Below are 20,742 nucleotides of genomic sequence, written 5' to 3'. Positions count from 1 at the left end.
CAGAGCTCCGGCTGGAGTCCTGAGGTGATGCCAAGGTGAGCGAGTGTGTGTGTGTGTGTGTGTGTGTGTGTGTGTGTGTGTGTGTGTGTGTGTGTGTGTGTGTGTGTGTGTCCTCTACAGTGAGGATATTTGTATGGTGGCTCAGAGGTCCCAAAGCTAATGGACACAAAAGCTGCTTTTAGGAAACAAGCTGCAGAGACAGAAAAACATGACAATATGTAGAAAAGTTGTTCAGTAAAGTCTGGAACTCTTTAAAGGACCAGTTCCCAGTGTTTCCAGTGTTCCCAGTGTTTCCAGTGTTCCCAGTGTGTTAAACCAGCAGTCAGGTGTCCATATGAACAGTGAAAGAGGTTTTCCTCGCTGTAATAATTCCTCCTGTTCATACTTGATATTAAAAGATCCCCTTCAAAGATACCCTTTAAATGTATTCATACATGTTTAGGATATAAATACTCTGTATAAAATATATTTAGAAATAAGAAAACTCTAAAGCAGCAACACATCTGAGATATCTGAAGATGTTTCATGCTTGTATTTCTATTGTCTGCTGCTTTATACTCCATAACGAGGCAAATATTGTACGTTTTATTACACTACATGTATCTGACAGCTGTAGTTAGATATTAAAATCGTTATAGTTCAACACGACAGTAATCAGCAGCAACATGCTTCACTGTTTAATATCAACGTACCTTTAATATTGTTTTGTTTTCACACAAAATACTTATTAAACATTATTTATTGAGTTTAAAGGTTTGAAGTATGTTTATATACTGTATCATGAGGAATCAGTGTGTCTGACTGAGTGATGAAGTCACACTATCGATCAGCCTCCGTCCTCTAGTACGTTGGTTTTGTAGGTTTGACCTCGTCCTGTTGTTTTTCCTGGAACGGCGTCTCGCCGAGGCTGATGGGAGATTTGTGATGTAAAGCTGTGACATCACACAGGAAGGACGGTCACGTTAAAAGTTTATTTTCATCATCAACCCGACTTCAGACCTCCGAGTCTCTGCGGGGAACATTATATTATAACATTATGACATTATAACATTATAACTAATGAGGCGAGGCAGAGAGTGAGTGTGTGTGTGTGTGTGTGTGTGTGTGTGTGTGTGTGTGTGTGTGTGTGTGTGTGTGTGTGTGATTACACACTGTTTATAGGTCCAGCTCCGTCCTCTGTGTCTCACAGCTATTACAGTCTGTCCACTGGATGTAATGGATGATGCTAGAAGAGTGTGTGTTCAGGTCAGGTGTGTGTGTGTGTGTGTGTGTGTTCAGGTCAGGTGTGTGTGTGTGTGTGTGTGTGTTCAGGTGTGTGTGTCCTTGGCCAGGTGTGCCAAGTTGTTTTCGATCTGTTTTCACCTCTGTCCTCTCTTTTCTCTTTTCATTCCCTCCATTTAACCTTTAAATACCTGAAATATCCGTCAAACACGTGAATGTTTAAAATGATCAGTTTGTCAGACTGTCATCGATACTTTTGTGACGAGTTTAAAGGTTTCTTGTTGGTTGTTTTAAGGTTTTGTTCTTTTACTCCGGAGGGTCATGTGACACTTCATCTGCAGGGCGGAGTGTTGTTCATCAGTCATCATCAGAGTCTCTGAGAGGAAGACAGACGGCGTGATGGAGACTTACAGTCACAGTTGACTTCATCTGAGGAAGAGGATGGAGCGATGGGGGGGCGGGATGATGAAGAGATGAGTCTCAGTAATGACTGAAGTAAAGGATGATGGAGAGAGAAGAAGTCCGACTCCTCCGCTCGGTCTGTCTGCCGAGGTGAAGGATGGAGCAGGGGATGATGGGATCATTCCCTCGCCAACGAGCCACAGCGAGGGAGGAAAAATGAGCGCTGTCCCGGGAAACTCCTCCGCCGCCGCCGCCGCGCTCCGCTTGTCCGCCCCGCCGGCTCGTTATCCAACTTCTCATCTTCAGCCGGACTCCAGAAACGAGTCGATTCATCCTTCAGCTGAAAGAGAAGAAAACAGGAAGAGTTCAACGTGCTGCTGATCTGCAGATTCAGACGTGTTTATTAATTAGGTTTCGGCTTCGTTCTGATTAAACCAGCACAAACTCTCCTCGTCTTACAGTCAATAAATGACACCAAAAGTATTTTAAATCTATTGATTATTTTATGTTCTTCTCCTGGAAGACTTGAGACTCGAGGCTTTTTGCAGACTTACTTCTCGACCCTTTAAAGATTTGAAGGCAGACAAGTCTAGCGTTTTGACCTGGTGGAGACAGGAAGACACACTCAAGACTTGACTTGACCTTCTAGGACTTGAGATTTGACTTTGATCTGACCTCAAAAGGACCTGAGACTGGATTTGAGACTTTGACCGACTGGGACTTGTGTCCACTGGTTTTAGACTTGTGATGGACTTGCTTTGACAGACTGGGGACTTGATCTGGACTCGCGTTCAGGTTCGCTCAGATAACTTTTAAACAGCTTCCTGTTTCGGGGGCGGTCGCTGCCGTCAGCGGCGTCTCATTGGCAGCTGCTCAGCTCCCACAATCCTCTGCTCACGCTGCCGCCGCCACTTATTGATCAGCCTCCTTGTTTGGTTTGAATCGTAACAGCATTAATCTTAAATAAAGAGAACAACCATCAGCTACTTTATAACTGAGTTCAGGATAAAGTCAAACACTTTTAGTCTAACAACAGAGAAAGATCTCCATAAATCTATATTTCTACTTACAGTATAACATAAAATAACATACTGGTAGCACGAAATGGCAAAGTGATGCTATGATACACTGAATTTACACTCAATCTTTTCATATTATCACATAAACACAGTAAAGCCAATGATTTATTTTATTCACTTTACAGAAGCATCAGATTTTCCCAAAAGCATCTTAAGAGGTTCAGATGATGTAAAATCCATCTTCTGAACATTTTTAAGCTTTTTTAAGCATCTTATCTGATGATGACGATTGTGATGATGATGATGATGATGATGATGATGATGATGGTGGTGGTGTGTAAGTGAACTCATTGCAGGACTGATTTGTGTTTGTGGATAAAAACTTCGTCTCCTCTGAGTCCAGTAAACAACAACAACAACAGCTGTGACATCACAAGACCCCGACGCAGCAGATGCTCTGTTTACTGAGGTTAAACACACACACACACACACACACACACACACACAAACACACACAAACACACACACACACAAACACACAAACACACACGCCGTCATGAAACTCTCCTGGTTGAATCATCTGTGCAAAAGAAAATATGTTTATCTTTGTGTCACATGTCTGGACTTTATTCTTCATGATAAATTTCTCAAAGATCTTCAGAACAAAGTCAGAAGTTTTGATCTGCAGCACAACAAGCTGTAAACAGAACTGTGTTACTGCACATGCTCAGTAGCGTCTGCCGTACACAGAACTGCTCTCCGGAGACTGAAAACATGATGCTGTTATTAGTCAGCAGGATCATGTGACCCAGTGCAGCGCTGTGACTCACTGACGTGTTTTAATCAGATTTATCAGCTTTAATACAAACACGATCAGATTGTTGGTTTGGATCCAAACATGAAGACAAAGATAGAAAATCAGCAACTTGTGCTTTTAGACATTTTGGATATTTTTTTTGACTTTTGTGTGACTAACTTGGTGTCTTTAATCTTCCTCTTTGTCATGATGAAGACGATGTAGAGTTGATATGTTGCCTCTTTCAGTCCAATAAAGGTTGTAGAAGCTAAAGTCCAGTGTGCTGTTGTCCTGCAGCTGAACTCTCATGTGATTCAGGATCATCTCAAACTTCTCTAAAGATGAGGAGCAACTTTAAAATGTTTAGTGAATTAATCAAAGACCTCTGAGTGTTAAAGTGTGTTGCTTGAGATAATGATGAAGAGCAGCTGGAGGGACAGATTCAGGAGTTTGAGAGACAGCAGGCAGCGTTTGTTACAGTTGGAGGATGTTTTGGGGAAGAACAGGCCACGTCCACTCGGATGTGTTGACGGATGTATAACGAGAACTGGAAACAGCGTCAGAGGCTCCGCCCATTCATATGAAAGTTGCTCAGAGCACATGAAGCAAAAACAGTTCAACTTCCAGGTATAAAATTACCCGGATCTTCTGGGATTGTGTGGCTCATAGAGCATGCTCAGTAGAGACCTCTACCAGCTGAGCCGGCTAACTTCCTGTTAGCTCTCTGTTAACTTCCTGTTAGCTCTCTGCTAACTCGAATGGAGATAAAATACTTAAATCTTCTGACGAGAGTTGTTACGCTCAAAAAAATGTATCCACGAATTTACAGATGTCTGTTTAACAGTGTGTGAGTGTGTGTGTTACAGTGTGTGTGTGTGTGTGTGTGTGTGTGTGTGTGTGTGTGTGTGTGCAGCAGATTATCGGTGGAGGCGTTATGAGAGGATCAGCTTGCTCTCTTTGTTCAGCAGCGGTGTTACAGGATTACAGGTATTACCCAGCAGGCTTTGGTGTTTGATTTGAGCAAAATGGTTCACACTTTAACACACACACACACACACTTTAACACACACACACGCACACACACACACACACACACACGTGCACACATTCATGTTCATACAGACTGAGTGTGAGACGACCAGATGATTAATAGTCGCTGAAATTAAATAAATCGTCCCAGCAGCTCCAAGAAGAAGAAGAAGAAGAAGAAGACGACGATGATGATGATGATGATGATGATGATGATGATGATGATGACAAAGAAGAACTTTGTTTATAGAAATTTCACATCAGTTCTTTCTCTGTGAGGTCTTTATTGATTTATTTGTCATTAATATATATTATTATTATAATAGATTTACTCTTACATCCCTTTTCCTTCTGTCATTAGTGCAATCAGACGTGTGAGACGTTGGTGCAACATAATATACAGACAGACACACTGAACAACACAATGAAAATACAACAACACACAGATGTCGAGGTTTTAAACAAACAAAGGTTATTAGTTCTGTGTGTTTCTGTACATGTATGACAGTGAGTCACGTTCATGTGTGTCGGTGTGATGAGGAGAACATGCAGGTATGTGTGAAGAAGGAAATAACAAGGAAAAGAATAAATGAAATCAAAAAATAATAAAATAAATAAAATAAGGATGTAATGTATTATTGTAGTGCTTTTACTGCCAGTACTACTCTACTAATAATAATCATTTTGGCTTTTGTAACTTTTGTAATTATCTCGTATTAATAGTTTCATCCTGCTAATGTTTTGTTTTTTGTCTTAATGGAAATATGAATATTTACATGTTTGAGTCTTTAAACGAATGAGTTTCCTCAACAACTTAATGTTGGTTTGATGATCCATTAGCGCAGCTCCCAGTGGATTCTGGGAGCTGAAATGAGTCAGAACCAATCAGCTGTGTCTGGTGTGAAATAGAGGGAGTCTCTGAGGCCCCTCCCCCTCCTCCCCCCCTCGTCCAATCACACAACTCCGGAGTGAGAGCTGGAAAATTGGGGTGAAAGAAGGAGCAGAAAGTGTGTGTGTGTGTGTGTGTGTGTGTGTGTGTGTGTGTGTGTGTGTGTGTGTGTGTGTGATGATAGCAGCAGGTTTTCAGCCAATCAGTGCGTCCAGCAGCGTGTGACCTCGGCGTTCAGTTATCCATCTGCACACGCTCAGTTTGGGCCTGTATACACCTGACAGGCTTTTATGAAAACCATTTTCTCTCACAGCAGAAACCCCCCCCCCCTCCTACACACACACACACACACACACACACACACACACACGCACAGACCTCTAAAGACTGAAGATATCACACCTGGATTTGACAGCGTGTGCAGCTCACCTGCAGAGTTAAACTGCCGTCGTCTCGTCCTGTCAGGACTCGCTGTGGACAGTCTGTTCATACATCATGAACTCAGCAGTGATGTTGCTCTGGTTTTATTCTCCCCAAACAAACAGTAAAACATCACAGCACAGTTAGAAAATATGCAAAATTATCAATGACTGTCAGCTGCCAGCTTATCATGGAATCTATTTGTAAGAAGATACAGCAGCACGTAAATCGGTTCTTCAGTGTCGGGCTGTACTGCAGAACAACCTGGTTCAGCAACTAAACTATTTAATCAAATCTGAATTTGTGTGAAGCTCATTGGCCTCAGACCTGCTAACAGCATCTCTTCTGACTCCTCACGTGTTAAACAGAGAATACCAGCTTCTGTCCTCTTCAACGAAATCTGGAACCGAAGGGCTTCAGACACCTCGGCAGCAGCGAGCAGCGTGACGCCAGCGCCAAGAGCAACGAGTTGAAGATGAGCAGAGTTTAACTTTATGCACGTTAGCAGCGGCGCCGCTGAAACAGGAAATCAGGATTTGATTTTGTTTCCACAGCAACCGATTCATCATTGTTGGTTTGTTGTTCAAACTTGGTTCGACGGTGTGATTTTGGAAGTAAAACGGTCTTATTGTTCAAATGACAGAAATATAGACGAGGAACATTTTTCTTCCTAAATAATACACAGTGGAAACATGAAAATTTGTATATTTTATCATGCTTGTCAAGTTCACAGCCGACCTGCCGAGTAGCTCTAATTCAAACTTTATATTAGCCACAACGAACCTGATGTCTGCAGCGACATTACATGCTGAAATGGAAGAGATTCTGTTTTCTATTTTTTCATATCAGATCGAGGCCACTTGTGTATGAGCTCTTACAGACTTTATGTATTTCTTATATCATTCATGACAGTGTTAGAATACGTCCACACAAACACGACGTTTTAAAATGAAAACGATCTCTGTCCTCACGAGCATTTTAGCACCGTTTCAAAAATCATCCCTGTCCGAGGGCGCATATCACATGACCATTCACATACACTTGGCACGCACATGTAAACAGGAAGCAGATTGTCTACTCTGCGGTTGGTTGCTTAGTTGCTGAAAATACTACAGAAGAAGAACAGCAGCGGCCAAAAGTAAGATGAGATTTCTTTGATTGAACCGACGACGAGGCGGAACTGTTACTGAGAGTAATGTGAGTATAAAGGTGTTGCAGTTTTCAAACTAAAATAGAGTTAGCAGCATTTTCAAAAGTCTCCATTTTAAGGGTTTGAAAATGCCAGAGTAGTTTGGACACCAGGCATAAACGAAGCAAAAGTTATGCGTTTTAAAACAACAACATATAAGTGTGGATGTAGCCTGAGAAATGTTAATGATGTTATTTATCAGTTTTTTGACATTGCCCCGTTTCCTCCCTTTCCTTTTCCATTTGGAGCCAGGACCTCCAGATGAGTACAAGGTGTTAAATGGGCTGCTGGACCACTCAAAGAGCTTTTACATTACAACCCACATTCACCCATTCACACACACATTCACACACACATTCATACACTGATGGCAGGCTAAATGCAAGGTGCCAACCTGCTCATCAGTAGGATCTAATTATTCAATAATTTCTAAAATGACCACCAGCACACTTATTAGAGAGTCTTAATTTAGAGATCGAGACCAGAATGACTCGTTGAAAACAATGATTGACCCAATATTTGTAGAGAGAAGTTGAGGCTTTTCGAATGAGAGTCAGTTGGAGCAGCTAGTGGCTGTTTGTGGCCTCGAGACGAGGCAGCTGCTGATTGGTCAACTTTTTAAAAACATACTGTAAATAAACAAACATCAGTTGTTAAATCTCAGTTATCTGTGTGTGTTTGACTGCTTGGCATTTGGGGAAGGCGAGTCTATTTTTATTCCCTTTAACTGTATTTCTCAGATCCGACTCTTTTCATTCTGCTGCTGTGGATTTAATCTGGTTTTATAGTCCAGACTTCATGTGTTTTCTGTCTAATATCATCAGCTGCTAAATTGTGACTCATTTGGACACTTTTTCATTTAAAACAACATGTTTATCTACCAGTTCTGATCCTGGATATTTCTGTGTGAATGAAGTTTTAAATCATCTGTTGTAGCTGATTGAAACCTGCTGACTCGGCTGGTGGATGTAATGAAGCTGTCAGGAGGAACAATGTGTGAATGTTTGAGCAGTAAAACCTTGAAACATGTTGATTTGTCTCTTTCTGGCTCTTTTGTTTCCGTTCTGCTCGCTGGGATCAGAGCTGCATCATGACTCTCTCTGCTTCACAGTTTCTTATATTTTAACATTTTCTTCCTTCCTTTTCGGCTTGATAATAAACTGTGATCACAAAGTGTCTGCAGGTGTTTGGATATGAATTTAACACAATAATAAGACAAGATTTGAAGGTAACATGGAGTTTTTCTGTATAGTTAATCAGTATTTGTTACTCCTGACCACTTCCTGCAATATATAGTGATGGTATCTGGGTTGAAATTTACTCCGGCCACCTACCAGAGACTAATGTCCACTGCGCTGGCAGATGTTCCAGATGTAATGTTCACCTGGATGACCTTCTTATCTGTTTTTCCAGCTGGTCTGAACATGTTGCCGACCTGCAGACAGTCTTCAACCAACTAGCAGCAGCTTCCCTGACACTTAGCCTGGCTAAGTGTGAGTTTGGCAGGACGACTGTCACGTACCTTGGTAAGGAGGTTGGACGAGGACACATCCCATCCATGCCAACGTAACCGCCATTGTTACCTTTCCTGTTCTCGCCAACAGACGTGAGTTGCATAGATTCCTGGGGATGGCTGGCTACTGTAGGTGCTTTTGCAAAAATATTTCACAAGTTGTGGCTCCTCTTACCAGTTTGTTAGTCAACAGCAGCCATTTGTCTGGACAGTGGATTGCCAGCATGCCTTTGAATGTGCCAAAGCTCTTCTGTTGTGTTCTCTTGTGCTTGCTGCTCCGGAGTTTTCCCGGCTGCCATTCAAATGGATTCAAGTGGATGTGCAGGAGCTGGAGCAGTCCTCCTCCAGGACGACACGCATCCAGTCTGAAACTTCTCTCTGAAGTTCAACAGATATCAGACGAGGTATTTAACCATAGAGGAACCCTCGTAATGCTGCTCACTTTATAACAGTTCAAAGCCTATGCGGGATCCACCTCGCTACCTGTGGAGGTTCACACTGATCAGAACCCGCTGGTGTTCCTATCAGGTATGTACAACCACTACACTACAATCTTTAAAATGTTGTGCCTGATAGACTTTCTAGAGTGTAGCTTTTTGCAAAATACTGAGATGTTTGTTTTGTATGTGTGGGGGTGTTACATCCCCCCATATGTGAAAGTGTAATAGTGTTGCTGTGTTGCTCCTCAGGCTCTGTGGGCCTCAGCTATCGCACCTCCTCCTCTCTCCTGCTGTTGGCTGAGCAGCCAATCACAGTCCAGCCGGGGGGGAGTGTTGTGTGGTTTGAACTACTTTGTCAGGACTTTGTCTATAGCTCTTTTGTCTGATGTTAAAGGTCAAACAGGCAGTTTTCATTTAATCCATTCATTAATTTCAGATTGTGACCTGTTGTTTGTGAATTGTGAGTTCCTTTTATTCCTCACCAGGAAGCCATTTTTGTTATGTTCCCTTTTCTCCTGTTTTTCTTGTTATCAGGAAGTTTTTAGTTTAGAATTGTGGATTTTTCTTTCTTTCTTATTTAGTGTTGTGGTTTTATTTTTTTACTCAGGGCTGTTTGTTTGTTTGTTTATCAGGGCCCTGAATCCACTTGGGGTTGAAGAAATTTCAATTTAATCTAAAGAAGCTGAAAAATATTTTTAAAAATAATAAATAATAATAACAAAATATAAAAATGATAAAAATAATAATTCCCAAAAATGATAAACATGAAATAAATAATAAAAATACATTTGACATTGTGACATTTACAATAAAACAAAATAAGAATAAATATAACAAAAGTTAAATAAGAAAAATAAGATCAGACTTGTTTATGCCTCTTAACTGTATTTTGTGCCCATGTTGTTTTTAATTAAGTGCTTAATTAAGTTTTATGAGCAGATTTTAATCTCAACCAGATTTTTTTGGGAGAATAAACAGATAATTTAATTTAAACAGAGAATTTGTTTAAATGAAAGAAAATGTTTATGAACAACTAATAAACTCACATTGACCTGGAAGAACAATGTGATTAGTTGGACTGCTCCTTTAAATCTGATTAGTTTGAAGTTTGTGGATGAGGGAACATTGTGATATTTAATGTTGTTGTTGTTGTTTACCTCTACATGCTGTATATGAGTAAAGATCAGGAGGAGGTTCACAGTGAAGGATGGAGGCAAGAATGATAGGAGAGAATAAAAGAAGAGAAAGAGGAGGAGGAGGAGGAGGGCGTTGTCGTCTCCTGGATTAGAAATCCGGCTGGTTAAATTAGGAGGAGTTATTTTTAGCTGCTGCTGCCCCGTCGTCCCTCCTCCTCCTCCTCCTCCTCTCTGAGGCATTAATTACATCCATCCGTTCGGACTAATAATACCCTCACTAATGCTGCTGCTGCTGCTGCTGAGAAATGTTGTGAAATGTTTGCAGAACAAAAGAGGAACAAGAAAAGACTTAGCTGTTTCAGTTTGGTTGCAGATTTTTATCAGAACAAACTGAAAACATGTTAAACTGAGTTTCTGAATTTGATGGATTAGCATGGATGTGGCTAACAAACAAGCTAACAAGCCTGCTAACATTCACTCACAATAAAAGTCGTAACTTGGAGTCCTGAAGACGTTGTAACTCAGTACCACAGGGATGTCAGTGAGTAAGTTTCATACATAAGTGATGAAAACTGACAGTGGAAATACATTCTCACTTCCAGAGTTCCTGGCAGGATATGGCTGGCACTTTATTGGACCAATAGAGCAGAGCAGCAGAGTCACATCACACAGAATCCCCGCCCCCAGAACATTTGTCCAATTATCAATAAGACCGAGCTAAGAAGCTCATTGAAAAACTGAAAAACAAGAAGAAAGACGGAGAAAATCTGACAAACACAGAGTCTGAGAAACAAAATGAATCTCAAACACAGAAAAACTGATAAAGAAAAATCTGAGAAATGAACAGAAAATGAGACAAGTGAAGAAAATCAAAGAAATGCAAGTTAAATTGTAGATCAAAGTGTTTATAATTCATCCTGAGGGGAACATGAACGTGTGAAACTAATTTCACAGCAATACATCCATAGTTGTTGAGATATTTCAATGAAGAGCTAAAGACGCAACCTCATGGTGGCGCTAGAGGAAAAGTCAGAGGATCATTAAAATAAGCAGGATTCATCCTCTGAGGAACATGAATGTTGGTACCAAACTTTGTGCTGATCCATCAAGCAGATGTTGAGATATTTCAGTCTGAACCAAAGTGGCAGAAGTTCAGCTGGAACCAACCAGCTACTCCTCGTCAGCAATCAGCCACAGGACTGAAAACCAGGCAGCTGAACATGTTTCTGTTTGTTTTCATGAGTCACCTGTGTCTTCCTCACTGCTCTGCATGACCTTTTGACCAATTTAGGACAGTTTATTTTACCTGCTGTTTCCTGATCAATCTCACAAGTTAAGAGTGTTTCTATGAACATTACATGTTTCCCAAAGCAGAACTTCAGAGCGAGTTCTTAATGTCAGCTGTTACTATAATGTAACTTTAAATACATCATAAAGTGTAACTGTTGTAAACAACACAAATAAATGTTTATTTGGAACTAAGTATGAAGTTTGAGTATGAAGCTGTAAAAACATGTATTTAATGAAACAGAATCAGGAAAGATGAGTGAATGTATTTAATGTTTTAGGATCTGGATTAAAATAAGTTATTTTAGTTTTTTAGTGTTTCATGTTTCAGTTTAATGCAGAACATTTTGTTTTATGTTGTTCATTTTGTTTCTTCCTGTTCATGTTTTATGGTTTGAATCTGTGTGTTATTTGTTTGTTAGTTTTCCAGGTGAACACGTGGGAAAGTGCTTTTTGTCAGTTTGCCGATATGACAGAATTAAACCAAATAATCATTTATAAGAGACTCAGTTACCGCACTTTTGGGAAACACCTGTTAAGCTTAAAAATGTTTATAAGATAGATTTTACCATTATTTCTGAGACTTAAGAGGCTTTTAAGAGACTGGAAGAAAGAAGAGAGGAATGGGAGAAAATGGGGGAAAGTAAAAGAATAAAACATCAGAGGGAAAAGAAAACAAATAAGAGGAAGACAAAAAACGTTGAGAAGTAGTTTTTTTTTTCCTGTTTCTGTCCTCTGATGTTTTTTGAGACTCTTCTGCTCATATTTAATATATTTACATGTTATAATAAAGTCCACTTCTATTTATTTTCTAATATTAAACATCTCACTGTTCAAACATCCTCTGAGCTTCATCCAGTCAGTCTGATGAACCTCTGTTGCCACCTGGTGGCCTCCTGCAGCATCACACAGCTCTGCTTTAATCATACAGTCTATGACAGAAACAGAAGATCTGATAAACTGGTAAAGCATGTATATTTTGATTTAAAGGTGATGATAAGTAAAGATGTTGCATTGAACATCAGTCATCAGAGCTCCTAACACAAATGTTTCTTTGGTGATTAAAACTACATTTTAGTCTTTGTATTCTTTTTGTAGTTTGATTGCAGATGTAAATACAGCTTCATGTTTGTCTTTTCTATCAATGAAACTAGATTCCCATTTATAATACAGAAATTTAGGCCACATTTCTACATATTTATGTAAACTCATGGAAGGATGACTATTGCAATACAGTTTTGGTAAGTAAGTAAAGTAAGTATAAATGAATAAGCAAGCAAATAAAAATTAAGTAAACAATTACGTAAATAATCAAGTAAATAATTAATCAAATAAGTTAATACATAGAAAATAAACAAGTACATAGATAAATTAGACAAATGAATGAGTAGTTTACTTTTACTGTAAATGGTTAACCAAGAGAACTTTTTTTTCTTTTTAATGATTGTAATGTTGTCAGACATTTATACAAAATCTCATTTTCAGAATTCAAGGGTTTTTAATTCAAGAAAAAAGCCACAAATTCATAATTAATAACAGTTATGACAATTTGACTTGATGTGATTATAAAACAATTATCTTCACATAATTCTTTGGTATAAGATTGTGCCCTTAATCTTGAATATATTTTATATACATATGTTTATTTATGATATATCATGTTATAATTTCGCTTCTGGTTTTCTTCCTTCTCTCTTCTCCTCATTTCTTTTTCCTTTCTTACCTTATGTCATAGGGGAATGTTACCTTTAAACTTCTGCTGCATTTAAAATGATCCATGTTTTTCACTTTGACCTGACTTAACTCAAAAGACTCAGAACCTGCAGAGCAGCAGTTTCTTTCTCTTAAACTTTAAAGATGCCTCTGAGGGTAAAACAGCACAAACTGACAGACAAACACATCTGAGGAAAAGAGACAATCCAGAGAGAAAAGCTGCTGCTGAGTCTGTCGAAATCCAACCAAAACCAACCAAAGTTTACATTTTAATCAGTGAGATCCTCTTCATGTCAAGGCCTGAAGCTGAAAGAGGGAAAACAGAGGGATGCTCTTCTGTGCAGCTGGATGATTTTGGGATTCACCTCATGGCCAAACAGATGAGAGGAAAATGTTTTTAGTGTCACATTAGAAAAATCTTTAAATGGAAGCTCATTTCTGCCTGGAAAAATGTAGATTAAAGTTTTAAAAAATAATCATGGTAAACTTACATATATTCGTAACTGCAACTAACAAAAGAGTATATATTGCAAATTTACATATCTACCACAATTTGTTTATATCACAAACTACATATTTATGTACAAATTTATCAGCAACTTAAGGACAGCATTTAGTGCAACAAATTAGTGTACATCTTATATAAGCTAAAGCTTGTGATAGTTTGACTTTCTGTGTTGTCTTTTTACATTTTTTTATTATTTGGTTAGGGATGCCAACCAGGTCTCCATCCTGACATTTAAGATGAGTCAGTCAGGTTTTGTTTTGTTTGTAGACACCATTTTCTACTTCCGTGCTGAAATTAATATGATGTGACAGTTGTGGTGACACTAAACTGCAGACATAAAGCTGATATTATGTTGATCCACACTGAGTAACTATTTTCTTCTTCAGTGGTTTAGTCCATTGACTGTGTCAGAGCAATGTTGAGCATAATAAAACCAAAAACATGAAATTTAAGCCTCTTTCCACTTTTATTCAAATACAAATACAAATAATTTTGCTGCTTCAACAAATACAGATAAAAATACAAATACTGGGCCCTCTGCATATCCCTAGTGAGCAGTAAGTGCTCCTAACTCTAGTACTTTATAAACTGCCTTGTTATTCCTCACACAGTTCTACACTTTATTTTTCTCATCTTTATTCTCCTTGTTGCTGTTTTTCTTGCTTTTGACAAACATCCTTATTTTTGTCTGAATTGTATAGTTGCAGCACTTCTCATGTATTTTATTGTCTTGTCAAATTAGTGTGTTCTCTTGCTTTTAGTCAGGGGATTTTGCTTTTTTTTTTTTTTGAATGATTATTGCAGCCAAATATGGATGATTTTGCAGTGACTCTTCCAAAAAATTGCGATACAATTTGCAATGTGTTATGTGCTCTTTTTGTGGTAAAATTACAGGAATTTTTGCTATATTGGAAATATTGTAAGCAAAGGAAAATGCGATTTCTTTTTTTTACTTCTATAACAGTAAACTTGTTAGCTTCGGGTTTTGGACTTTTGGTTTTGATTTTGGTCCTGCACATAAAAACTCCTCATACTCACAGCAGTACTGTAGTCAGTGCTGCACAGTGGAAAGTATGGTATTGTGTATATTTCTGGGCTGCATTGTGTTTTCGCTCACATTGAATCTTTGTACTCTAGGAGCACTGCTGGACACTGCTGTGTAGTAGTTTTGTGTATTCTGTAAAGGATGTGTGCCATGTGTGGACTATGTCTCGTATTGCTTTTTTCTTCATAGTGTGTGTGTTTCTTTTATTGTTTATGTTAAGTTTCGGACACACATGGCAAACCAATTTCCCTCTTAATCTTAATTTTTCTCTATCTATTTCAGAAACAAAATTGATTAATAGAGACATCTCTAACTAGATTTACTCTCCTCTCCCCACATTTTTTAAAATATATTTTTTCATGTATTTATTTCTCCTTGTTGTTTGTGTTCAGTCTGTATGGATTGCTGTTTTTGTGTATTGTCACTTGGTGGTGCTGTCTCCTTGTTTGTATATAACACTTGATTTCAGCAATAATATTAAGGAATAAAGAAAACACAGACGGTCTAAAGTTAGTAAATTTCCTGGAAAGAAGCAAGTACTTCAGCACCAATTTATAGGTCAAATAAAGACAGTGTTCAATTGGTTCACTTCCATTTAATGAATTCCAGTTGCTAAGCTAGCATAAGCTAGACTTTTAATCAGTTCACAGCAGGTCAGCCAACACAATTCATTTGACTGATGGATAAATATTAACTCAGGTGGAAATAGAAATCTATAATAGACCAAATTGCACAGACAATTCTTTCCTGAAGACTTTGAAGAAATTATTAAGATATTATAAGAATAGTGGAGCTTTAAAATAAAGCATGGCCAAAAACTCAGATGGCATCCTGGTGATCCAGTGGTTAGGCAAAAATTCTAACAGATCCACAGAAACAAAACAAAGAACACAGATTCAATCAAATATGGCAGAAAGACAGAAAAAATAACTACAATAAAAATAGATGTTATACATGAAGCTGAAGCTTGACACAGGATAAAATCACTGCAGGTTCATTTATTTCCAAAGATGTTTATTAGAATTTGGTCTTTTTTTCCCACCACAATCATCCCACCACCCTCCCTTCAGAAGTCTATAAAACTTCTTAAAACCAATGTTACAGAATGCTTTACACAAAACTAACAAACATACAGGAAGAAAATAAACCAGTAAAACAGACATTAGATTCAAATTTAAGATATACAGCATTTAAAACAAAAATAATTGGTAGATCAGTGGATAAAAATGAGTTTGTTGAAGTGATTTAAAGGAAGATAATGACTTATCAGACTGTGCTCCTCAAACAGGTTGATCCAGAGCCCTGACAGTAAAGACCAGGGCCCATATTTATCTGTGCTGATAATCAGCACTAATTCATTTCCCACCACTCAGTGTCAAGTTATACAAAAACAAGCTGCATTCATGCAGAGTAAATTCTCTTCTGCTTCATAAATTAGTTTTAGTCCTCAGTTAACTCTCAGTGATTCTGAGACGCTTGATAAATATGGGCCCAGGGTCAAAGTCTCATCAGACATCTTTTCTGCATCAAACAGTTCATGTATAACACATTTGTAAAGTGTTGACTCAAAAAAAATCAGTTCAATTTGTGGCCATTTAAGAGACTTAAATGAAGACGACAAAATCAAGATCCAGACTCCAGTCCAGATGGATCATCAGGATACAGCTGATTTTCTCTCAACACAAACTCCTGGATGTTCACTCACACTCTTACAGAGATCATCACTCCCAGCTGATGAGAGGAGAAGAAGAAACAACAGAGATCATGAATCAGTGTTTAGTGAGACTCACTTCATCAGCTGTCAGTCAGTGATGCAGCACATCCAGTATAAAGAGCAGCAGGGACTTCAATCCTGTTCAGACCAGAAGTGGAACAGCTGTGCAGAGACTTTGATATCAAGTCTGTTTACTCTGTAGATTTCACTGCAGTACACAGAGGAAATAAACTGCTGACAGTCATGAACACATCATGACTGCAGAAACAGACATTCACTCATCAGTTCACTGATGGATTTACTGTTGATACATGTGAAGTGTGAAAAATTAAAAAGCTACAGGGTCTCTGTGGTATTTGAAGATCTTTCCCGCTGTTAAATCATCACATGACAATCATTCAGAGCTCTCAGCTAAACACCTGCTGTGATTCCTGGACTTCAGCAGAGGTTCTGGTCTGTATAAAGACAACATGTTTACTAAACGTAATGATGGTTCTGTGAAATCAGAGCCAGTGATTTGCAGGCTTCAGTCAGACTGATCTTAGAGCTCTGACAAAGATGAACTGATCAATTCTTAAGTGTTGAAATGAGATTTGATGGTAGGACAGTTTGATGATGAGGACCACTGTCTCTATACATCTTGTAAGGCTGTCAGCTGTAATCCAGCTTTATTTCCTGCAGACATGAACACAACAACAACAGCCATCCTCACATCAATTCTGTTTTTAATACAATACTGCTGGAACCAGCATGGACTGACTCCAACTCTCTACTGACCTCAGAGTCTCCAGTCTACAGTGTCGACTCTTCTTAAGAACAGACAGCAGCTTCATGTCTGAAGCTTGCAGGTTGTTGTCACTCAACTGCAGCTCTCTCAGATGGGAGGGGTTGGACTTCAGAGCTGAGACCAGAGAGGCACAGCTGATCTCTGACAAACTGCAGTACCTCAATCTGAATAAAGAATAAATTATGTCACTTTAGAAGACAAAGTTCATGCTCACAATCACTCAATGTTTCATAATCTGTTCAGAGTTGAAGAAGGTTTAGAATGTAGAATTTTAGAAAATGGAAACTTCAAACACACGAACCCAACAGGATGCAGGTTAAAAACTGTCAAATATAAAAGACAAAAACAGAGTTTCAGAGGTTCAGAGTGAATTATCCAGTGTAGATTTTTCTTGTTATATGAAGGTTTTAAATGTGTAGCTCAGCATTGCTCTGACACAGTCAATTGACTAAACCACTGAAGAAGAAAATAGTTACTCAGTGTGGATCAATATAATATCAGCTTTATGTCTGCAGTTTAGTGTCACCACAACTGTCACATCATATTAATCTCAGCACGGAAGTAGAAAATGGTGTCTGACCCCAGAATCTCCAGTCTACAGTGTGGACTCTTCAGAAAATCACACAGCAGTTTCATTCCTGAGTCAGACAGGTTGTTGTAGCCCAGTTGCAGCTCTCTCAGATGGGAGGGGTTGGACTTCAGAGCTGAGGCCAGAGAAGCACAGCTGATCTCTGACAAACTGCAGGAACTCAATCTGAATAAAGAATAAATTATGTCACTTTAGAAGGCAAAGTTCATGCTTGAAATCATTCAATGTTTCATAAGCTATTCAGAGCTGAAGAAGGTTTAGAATGTAGAAGTTTAGAAAATGGAAACTCCAAACACCTGAACCCAACAGGATGCAGGTTAAAAACTGTCCAATACAAACAGTGAAAAAGAGCTCTCATTAATATTAATGACAACTTGCTGCTACTTCAGTAGTGTGTAGTAGTAGTAGTGACTTCACCTGTCCTGGCATCTGAGGGTAGCGATGCCTGATGCCTTGAACGGGTAAAAGTTTGAGCCCATGGTGGTTTTCAAGACGCACTCCAAACTTGTCAAAATTTTGAATAATTTATTTTAGCAAAAAAGGGTTTACAAACATAAACAAAAACAACTCCATAATTCCTATTAAACTCAAAAGATAATGAAAAAATATCTAAAAATTGTATTGAATTGCTATAAAGTGGTCAAAATTGGCATTGAACCACAGCCTCAACCTGTCCGACACTCCCAGACTGACTCACTTGCCGCCATGACCAGGTGAGTATATAATTGCTGTTCAGTCACCTCTCCAAACAGTAACGCCCCTCAGCCACAAGCAATCAAAGATAGCTATATCAAATTATATCCAAAATTCTATAGAAAACCAATCATTAGCCACTGTGCGGTGGGAGCTGACCTAGTGTAGCTCATACTCCCCTGGTAGTTCCTGAGCAGCCAGGAAACCAGGGTGGCTGGGTGACTGTCCAAAGAAAGCATTGCCCTAAGCAGAAGCCCATGGTTCCACAGAAGCCCACCACCAACCAGTTCACATTTTGAACAGGTTCTCCAAACTCTGTGACACACCCGCTTAGAAACCAACTCTGATTACTGGCAGCTCTATAGTCAGAAACGTGAAGTTAGCAACACCAACAGCCATAGCTAAATGTATTCCTGGGGCAAGAGCAAGTGACACAGAATCACATTTAAAACTGCTGGCTAAGGATAAGCGTAAACATGGTACAATTGTTATTCTTGTTGGCACTAACGACTCACGATTATGCCAGTCAGAGGGCATTAAAATCAATGTTGAGTCGGTGTGTACATATGCAAAGACAATGTCGGACTCCTTGGTTTCTCTGGGCCCCTGCATAATCTGACCAGTGATGACATGTATACCTGCATGTATAACTGCTGGCTGTCTAGGTGGTGTCCAGCAAATGACATGGGCTTCATAGACAATGGGTGGACTTTCTGGGGAAGACCTTGTCTAGTTAGGAGAGACGGCATACATCCCACTTCGGATGGAGCTGCTCTCATATCTAGAAATATGGCTGAGTTTATTAGTAAACCAAAACCATGGCAACCTCTAGAGTTGAGACCAGGATGCAGAGCTGCAGTCCTACAAGTTTCTCTGTGCTTCAATCAGAGCAGTTACCCACCCAAAACCACATAGAGACTGTGTCTGTCCCCTGATCACTTAAATCAATTCAATCTAAAATAAACAAAAGAGGGGTCATTCATAAAAATCTAAAAAAAAATAAACACAATGTCTGCAATTGCACAACAAAATAGGAGAATGAATGTGGACTCTTAAACATTAGATCACTATCATCTAAAGCCATATTAGTAAATGATCTAATCTCAGATCATCATATTGATTTATTTAATCTTACTGAAACCTGGCCATGTCATGAAAAATATGTAAACCTTAATGAATCCACTTCCCCCAGTCATATTAAGACTCACAATCCTTGAGATACTGGGCAACGAGGTGGAGTTGCAGCCATCTTCAACTCAAGCCTAATTATCAACCCTAGACCTACATTTCAAAAGCCTTGTTCTTAATATCTCTCACATAACCTGGAAAACTTTACAGCCAATTCTATTTGTTATAGTGTACCGTCCTCCTGGCCCATACTCTGAATTCTTATCTGAATTCTAAGAGTTCTTATCAAACTTAGTCCTTAGTACAGATAAAGTAATTATAGTAGATGATTTCAATATTCATGTTGATAATGATAGTCGTAGCACTCCGTTTATCTCATTATTAGACTCAATTGGCTTCTTTCAGAGTGTAAATAAACCCACTCACTGTCTTAATCACACCCTCGATCTTGTTCTGACTTACGGCATCGAAATTGAGCATTTGATAGTTTTTTCACAAAATCCTATTTTATCAGACCTTTACTTGATAACTTTTGAATTCCTGTTATTCCTGGATTACACGCCATTAGATGAAAATGTCTTCATTAGATGTCTATTTGATAATGCTGGAAGCAGTTCCATCAGTATTGAATTCAGTGCTATGTCTCAATACTACACAGGACTCTTATGCTAATTTTAGTCCCTCCCAAATTGATAATCTTGTTGATAATGCCACAGGCTCATTGTGAATAACACTTGACTCCATTGCACCTTTAAAAAGGAAAATAATAAAACATAAGAGGTTAGCTCCATGGTTTAACTCCCAAAACCACAAATTAAAGCAAACATTGCAAAAATTTGAAAGGATTTGGCATTCCACCAAACTAGAAGAATCTCGCTTAGTCTGGAAGGATAGTCTTAAAACATATAGGAAGGCTCTGTCATACCCTCTGCCTGTTACTCATCATTAATAGAGGAGAGTAAAAACAGCCCAAGTTCCTTTTCAGCACTTTGGCCAGGCTGACAAAGAGCCATAACTCTATTGATATATGTATTTCTATAGCTCAGTGGTAACGACTTTAAGAACCAGTCATCTTTCATAACTGCAGAAAAAAATTGTACAATAAAAAATGAAAATATGGAAAAAAGAAAATTGACTTCATGGATGTAAGCTCTGAATGTACATAAATTAGGTTCAGTTGTTAAGCATTAATATCAACAATAGTAACAGACAGTTAGTGAACTG

General features: G+C 38.8%; 1 protein-coding gene and 1 long non-coding RNA gene across 5 annotated transcripts in view; both read right to left on the bottom strand.

Annotated features, from left to right (window-relative positions):
• Window positions 1-511: 511 nt before the first annotated feature.
• Window positions 512-6,711, bottom strand: LOC137176025 (uncharacterized). Its single transcript, XR_010925774.1, has 3 exons — window positions 5,786-6,711; window positions 2,178-2,581; window positions 512-1,963 (listed from the first exon to the last, which is right to left on the bottom strand). It is a non-coding gene; the product is annotated as an uncharacterized lncRNA (long non-coding RNA).
• A 7,704-nt stretch (window positions 6,712-14,415) lies between these two features.
• LOC137175997 (NLR family CARD domain-containing protein 3-like) overlaps window positions 14,416-20,742 on the bottom strand; it is a 32,287-nt gene continuing 25,960 nt past the window's right edge. For all 4 annotated transcript variants that reach the window (XM_067581993.1, XM_067581991.1, XM_067581990.1 and 1 more), the window contains 3 exons: window positions 17,689-17,862; window positions 17,099-17,272; window positions 14,416-16,338 (listed from right to left, as the gene is read on the bottom strand). In XM_067581993.1, coding sequence (XP_067438094.1) covers window positions 16,329-16,338; window positions 17,099-17,272; window positions 17,689-17,862 — 358 coding nt within the window. In that variant the 3' untranslated portion in view covers window positions 14,416-16,328. The remainder of the gene's footprint in view (window positions 16,339-17,098; window positions 17,273-17,688; window positions 17,863-20,742) is intronic.

This window comes from Thunnus thynnus, chromosome 23 (assembly GCF_963924715.1).
Source record: "Thunnus thynnus chromosome 23, fThuThy2.1, whole genome shotgun sequence".
NCBI classification, from domain to species: Eukaryota; Metazoa; Chordata; class Actinopteri; order Scombriformes; family Scombridae; genus Thunnus; species Thunnus thynnus.
The sequence above is the reverse complement of the archived record's forward strand: the minus strand, read 5'-3'. Positions and strand labels throughout refer to the sequence as shown.